Here is a 7,008-nt window from a genome sequence, read left to right as displayed (position 1 = left end):
CATATGTCTTAATAGTGGATTCTGTGTCTTCCATATGAAATATCTGGCATATCTTGGCTAATCATGTCATCATCTACCCAGATGACATCTAGTAATCACCAGATGAGCTTCCAGAATGGGACATATAGTAATCATCAGATGAACTCCTAGCACAAGTAAAAGAAGGAAAAGAGTAATAAAATGAGTTCAGAAAGACAAGGCAGCAAACAGCTAGGGAAAACTGGATTCTAGCTTTGAAAATATTTAAACAAACCAACATCCTGGGAAGAATTATTTGGGGTCACCAAGAGCAAGGAAATAGAACAGATGGGGGCAAACTAGAATGTCATTTTGTTTAAATGTTTGTTTTTTTTCCCCCTTGAGGCTAATACATTACACAGTTTTAGTAACACACTGATTCTCAGAAACCACTTCCAGCCACTACGTTAACTAATAGACTTAGTATCCATAGAATCTATTAAATGAAAATGCTTAGCATTGATTGAGAGCCCCGGTTACCTGAAAAAATACAGTCATTTTCTTCAAAGCTGGCCAGCCTGTGCATTACTGGTAGAAGAGAAGTGGATTTCACAGAGCAAGATAATGCTGCCACTGTGGGCTGCATTGATCTCCAATGCTTCACCAAGCTTGTAAAGCAAAGTATGCATTTTGATGGGTGTGAATTGCCCTTTTGTAATCAATGGTGGAGATAATAGGTCATTTTCAACTAACTTCAAGTATTCACTTTGAATGGCAAAAAAATTCCACCTTGGCCTAGAATAACTAATGGCTACTATTCACCGCAAGTTCCAGGAAAGCCAAAATAAGCCTGCAGAAAGGATGAGTATAGAAATCGGCCATACTTAAGAAAATGGGCTAAACTTACACCATTAAAAATCTCGTGAAAATTTCATCAGAATAATAGCAAAAGCTCATCACATGCACACCAAAATGATAGTACTTTGCTCTCACATATTTTACTACCCTGGGGAATAACAGATGGGCTAATGTTTGAGGCAGATGTAAAATATTTATGAAAGGCAAAGTAACTTAGTAAAGTCATAAAACAATAATTTCCTCTACTATACGTGCAAAAATGAGAATATTTTTTACATAATAAAATTATATTGGCAAAAGCTACAGATGAAACAGTAAAAGAGAAGCTTGAAAATACAAGGTGAACTTCCCTCTAACACATTAAAAAGGGTTAAGGGGAAAACTAGCTGCAGAAACAGTACTGTGTGTTTGGTTATTGTTCATTATAAGAATACATATTCCTTGTAAGAAGACTTTCAATTTGTATTGTTTTCCTCCAACAGAGTTTAGATATTCTAACATAGAACACATGTCCTGTAATGACCCCTATAAAGCAGGTAGATAATTCAAAGTTATTCTGTAAATGTCCATAATGATGTTCATGGGGTGTATAACTAAAAGATTCTGGTAGCGTAGTGTCTAAGGCACTTGACTGCTAACCAGAAGGCTGGCAGTTCAAACCCACCAGCCACTCCTTGAAAGGAAGATGGCGCAATCTACTTCTGTAGTGATACTGCCTCGAAATCCCAAGGAGGGGTCGCTATGAGTTGGGTCCAACTTGAAGGCCCATAACAATAACAACATTTAAAAATAGAACTTGAATATTTACCATATAGCCCCTATATTTCTTACCCAGTAATAGGAGCTCTGGTGGCGTAGTGCCTAAGGCATTTGACTGCTAACCAGAAGGCTGGAAGTTCAAACCCACCAGCCACTTTGGAAGGAAGGTTGGGCGATCTACTTCCGTAGCGATACTGCTTTGGAAACCCAATGAGGGGTTGCTATGAGTCAGATCTGACTCGATGGTAGTGAGCTCGTAAAGTACACCCAATCTTTAAGACATTAGAATGCAAAGAGCAAGCAGACTGTAGGATCACACGTGAAGGAACAGCATTCCATCAAATTCCACAATAGCTTGGGGGACATCAGAGTAGGTTTTGATTTAATCATAAGGAATACAGAGAGAAAATATATTAGACTAGTCCAGGGTATACATAGAGAGGGGCCTTAGTATAGTAAACCAAAAAAAAAAAAAAAAGAAACTCACTGCCATCGAGTCGGATCCGACTCATAGTGACCCCATCTTGGGTTTCTAAGGCAATATCACTATGGAAGTAGATTGCCCCATCTTCCTTCCAAAGAGTGGCTGGGGGCTTGAACTGCCAGGCTTCTGGTTAGCACTCAAATGCCTTAGGCACTACGCCACCAGAGCTCCCCATAGTATATTAGTTCTCCTAAATTTACCACCATGACACATTCTTTTCAGTCTCTGAAAATGAAAAGCCTACACAGAAATAATAAAACTTGATCCTGGAGAAGATAAAGAGATTAGTCAAAATGTCAAAGGCAGCAACGTTTTCCGGGGAGCTTGCAACCTGAACCAGTTCTCTTTGCAGGGGTAGTTGATGGTCATTGCCACAAGTGGTTTGAGAAGCAGAAAGCCCGCCTACACCAAAAACAAAGCTGCCCACGAGCCTTATATTTGTTGGGCATTTCTTCAGGTTAAAAAATGGGTTGTCTTTAAATGTCCACTGGTTCCCACTTTCTTTGAAATGCAAACATGTACACAGCTATGTACTTGTCGGGACCTAGATTTTTCATGAAAATAAAACCTTAGAAACAACACATTAACAGTTGAGAATTGCATCTGGAAAAACAAAATGTCACAAAAGAGAATGAATATACATACTCATATTAAATTCACACAATGATACTATTATCACTATTGTCACTAATAAGAATGTCTTCTTTTCTGAGAGCTATTACAAAACTGAAGTTCTCAGCCCCCTAGGCCTTCCTGATGTTTGCACTGAGGTTATCTACTTGAACATTGAAAACAAATCAAACCATTTTCTAATGCAGTGGAATTCACAGATGACTCATGTTGTTATTAGTGGGCTCTGATTCAAACTGACACTATGTACAACAGAATGAAACTCTGCCTGGTTCTGCACCATCCTCATGATCCTTACTCTACTTGCTATAGCATCACTGCAGCCACTGTGTCAATCCATCTCATTAGGAGTCTCCCCCCTTTTTCACTGCCCCTCTACATTACCAAGTATGATATAGTTCTCCAGAGAATGATCCCTTTTGACAACATGACCAAAGTAGTTAAGACAACTCTGGCCATTCTCACTTCCAAGGAGCATTCCAGCTGCACTTCTTCCAGGACATATTTGTTCTTTCAGCAGTCCCTGGTATTTTCAGTATCTTTTGCCAGCACCACAACTCAAAAGCATTAACTCTTCTTCCATTTTCCTTATTCATTGTCCAGCTTTCACACACATACGAGGCAACTGAAAAATCCAAGGCTTGGGTTTGGCGCAACTTAGTTTTCAAAGTGACATGTTTCCACTTCAACATTTTAAAGAGGTCTTTTGCAGCAGATCTGCCCAGTGCAAAACAGTGTCTGATTTCTTGACAGCTGCTTCTGTGGACGTTGATTATGGATCCAAGTGAAATGAAATCCCTGACAACTTCAATCTTTTCTCCACTTATCATGATGCATTTATTGGTCCAGCTGTGAGGAGCTTTTTTTCTTTATGTTGAGGTGTAATCCATACTGAAGACGTAGTCTTTAATCTTCATCAGTAAGTGCTTCAAGTCATCTTCATTTTTCAGGAAGTTTGGCATCTGCGTATCACAGGTTAATCAGTCTTCCTCCAATCCTGACGCCACATCCTTTTTCATGTAGTCCACATTCTTGGATTATTTGCTCAGCATACAGATTGAATAAATATGATGAAAGGATACAACTCTGATGCACACCCTTTCCAATTTTAAACCATGCATTGGCCCCTTGTTCTGTTCGATTGACAGCCTCCTGCTCTATGGACGGGTTCCTCATGAGCACAATTAAGTGCTCTGGAATTCCAAGAGGGAATTATATAGGGGTATATAAAAGGCGGGGCCGACTCGATGGCAAACAACAATAACAACAACAACAAATATAAAAGTCATCTCTGAGCAGAATATTCATTGTTGTATTGAAAATAGTAATTAATTTAACAATGTATTAAAAAAAGTGGCAGTGAGCTTTCAGTTCTACACATTGTATTTTAACCAGTTTATAGATCGCCAAAGTCATTTGTAAAGCTACAAGTGACTTCCACAGTGATTATGCTTATTAGGGATTCTCTTAGTTGAGCTATGTTCCAGGACACATACTAAGTTTAAGTAGCACATATTTTTAAAATTAACCTACTACATTATTAACTCATTTAGCATTTTCCAAAACCAAGTTAAAATTTTTTAAATTTTAATTAGTTTGAGATTATCCACGCCACTACCCATGTGGCTCACTTCACTAACTGAGTTTTCTGTCCTGTTTGTGTATTCCAGCCTCTGCAAGCACGTATGTCCCAACGGTGTGCAATGGGCGGGAAGTCCTCGACTCCACCACCTCATCCCTGTGATTGTGAAATGCAGTTCAGTTCTTGTGTTTTTAGACTGTTAGACAGAAGTGCTCACGTGCAGCTCCTGAATATGGAAACAGAGCAAAAGAACAACTCTTGTACCTTTTTTTAGCAACAGTACAATAAATTATTTTTGAGGACTGTACAGTAAATAGTGATATGCTAGAACTTTTTAGACTGATTTTAGTGCCCCTATTAGTAACAATTCCCCCGAACATGGAAATAACCATTGTTTACAGAGCTGAGCAGTGGTTACAGGGTCTTGACAGGGTCAGTCTACTAAAAACTATGGTGGCAATATTAGGTAACTTTTTTTCCTATGAAGTTTTTTGTAGGTCCTTGTTGTAACTAATTTAGGATGAGTTTCTATATTGTATATTGAAGTTACTTTATGTGTAACAGATTGTTTTTCTCAGCACAAAATAAAATGCATCTGTATTAATGTAAAGATATTGACAATAAAACCTTCAAGGTTTTCCAGCATGATGGATAATGGTTTGTTCTTTTTGAATCACTTAAGGTAATTTGGATATGTTGACCTCAAATCTACTTTTAATGTGGAAAAAAAAAAAAGAGTCTGTGCTTCCTTTTGCTTCTACACATGTTTTGAACACAAATTGAGTGCTGCATGTAGATATACACTTCCTTGCAGGTCATAAAGATTGACTGGCAACAACATGAATGTCAGACCAGCTCAGCAGCAAGATGACAATGTAGATACTGGTTGTTCTAAGCCACATTTGTACAGCAGCTCAGAATTTGCCTAAGTGGGCTTGGAGGCAAGAAGGAGAGGGTCCCTGTATCTGGAATGCAGAACCTGCCAGGGAAGGTCTGATGGCTGTCATTTCCAAAAACAACATTAATTACTGTGAAGGACACTGGAAAAGTGCCGTGTCATTCCATTGGAAAATCAGTCTCACTATTCATAACTGAATGAGGCAATAAAAATGTAGGATATTCTCTTTCCTCATGCTTTCCCCAAAGCCCCAGGAATAATGCTCAGGCACACAGCTTGTCACTAACCTTGAATATTTTACTAATCTAAGTAAAGGAGTGAACAGTAAAGCATGGATAAGCTAAAACTATGAAGGCTTATTCTTACCAATGCAGTATTATTTCTCCCCGTAAACCCTTCAGTCAAAAATCATTTATTAATCTAATAAAATTTACTGAGAACCAAACAATCTGCCAGTTCTGTACCAGGAACCATGGAGAGAGTGTATTCGATTCCTGTCACTGCTGTAACAAATCACCACAAACTGGATGGCTTAAATTTATTCTCTCTGGAGGCTGAAAATCCAAAATTAAGGTGTCAGCAGGGCTGCATTCTCTACAGAAACTCTAGAGGATGATCTGTTCCATGCCTCTTTGAGCGTCTGGTGGTGGCTGACTTCCTGGATTGGAATCACATTCACTCCAATCTCTGCCTGTGTCTTCTCCTCTGCGTGTCTCCTATGTAGACACTTGTAGTTGAATTGAGGACCTACCCAGATAATCAAGGATGATCTCTTCATCTCAGTAACCTTCATCACATCCGCAAAGATCCCTTTTCCAAATAAGGTAATATTCGGAGCGTCCAGGAATTAGGATATGGATATAACTTTTTGGAGGCCACTCTTTAGCCCACTACCAAGAGAAAGATGAATGATGTAGTCTTTATCTTTAAGAGAATCAAGGCTATGAGAGAACTCACAGGCTGAACCGCCAGGGCCTCCATAATCAAGACATATTACTTTTAAAATAATGAGCACATGCACAAAAGCCAACCAGACTGGCCTTGAAGGAAATAAAGTGAGGAGTCAGGTGTTAGAAAGTCTTCTTTTCTCTCTTGATGCATTTGAACCAGCAACCTAATCAATCACTCCAAAACCAACCAGATGCTCAAAGACAACAGTGCTCACCAGCCCCAGAAATCTCATATTCAAATCAGAACCTAGAATTGGAGGAGCAGGTGGGGTAGATTAGGTAATACATTCAACAGCACTAGATGACAAAAATGAATTCTGCTGTGACTGAAACTGGCAAGACTGCTAGCTAAGTGTACTCAGAATGAGCATCTGCTCAAGATAAAGGCTGAAGCAAGGCTGGCAGGAAAGAAAATATACTCAAGCCACTGATGGAATGTGACAGTCTGAGAAAGGCAATATCAGATAGGTGGTTTAGAGCTATAGCTGATGCCACAAGCAATCGAACTGATCATAGATCTTTTAAAACATGACAACAATTAAGCTGTGTATGAATCTTGAGAAAATTGTGTTTTTAAGAGCTGGATTTTGACCTATGGCCATTGTATTTCATGCCCTGCTACTACACTGAAAATACATTAACTGGCAGCTCCCGTTATTTTCTCCTTACTTGCCACAAGCTTTGTAGCTGATTTAAAAGTGCATCATCTAATGTGTGATCTCTAGAGAATTTTTTTAAAAAACATCCAGAGAATGTGCAGAAAATAACAGCTATAAAATCTCTTTTACATAAGCTATTTCAGATAGGGTTTTCAGTTTATTTATTTTTACTACAGTAACATTTCATACTTCCAAAATATAACGAGTTGAGCCTATTTTTGCAAAAAAAA

The 7,008-nt window shown here is 38.7% G+C and overlaps 1 protein-coding gene across 1 annotated transcript in view; it reads left to right on the top strand.

Annotated features, from left to right (window-relative positions):
* The window catches only part of GRM3 (glutamate metabotropic receptor 3), an 87,882-nt gene extending 83,449 nt beyond the window's left edge, over positions 1-4,433 (top strand). The window contains exon 5 of the mRNA XM_007956631.2: positions 4,360-4,433. Coding sequence (XP_007954822.1) covers positions 4,360-4,433 — 74 coding nt within the window. The remainder of the gene's footprint in view (positions 1-4,359) is intronic.
* The last annotated feature ends 2,575 nt before the right edge of the window (positions 4,434-7,008 follow it).

Source organism: Orycteropus afer, unplaced genomic scaffold, assembly GCF_000298275.1.
Source record: "Orycteropus afer afer isolate SDZICR_OR568_19922 unplaced genomic scaffold, OryAfe1.0 scaffold00644, whole genome shotgun sequence".
Lineage (NCBI taxonomy): Eukaryota > Metazoa > Chordata > Mammalia > Tubulidentata > Orycteropodidae > Orycteropus > Orycteropus afer.
The sequence above is the reverse complement of the archived record's forward strand: the minus strand, read 5'-3'. Positions and strand labels throughout refer to the sequence as shown.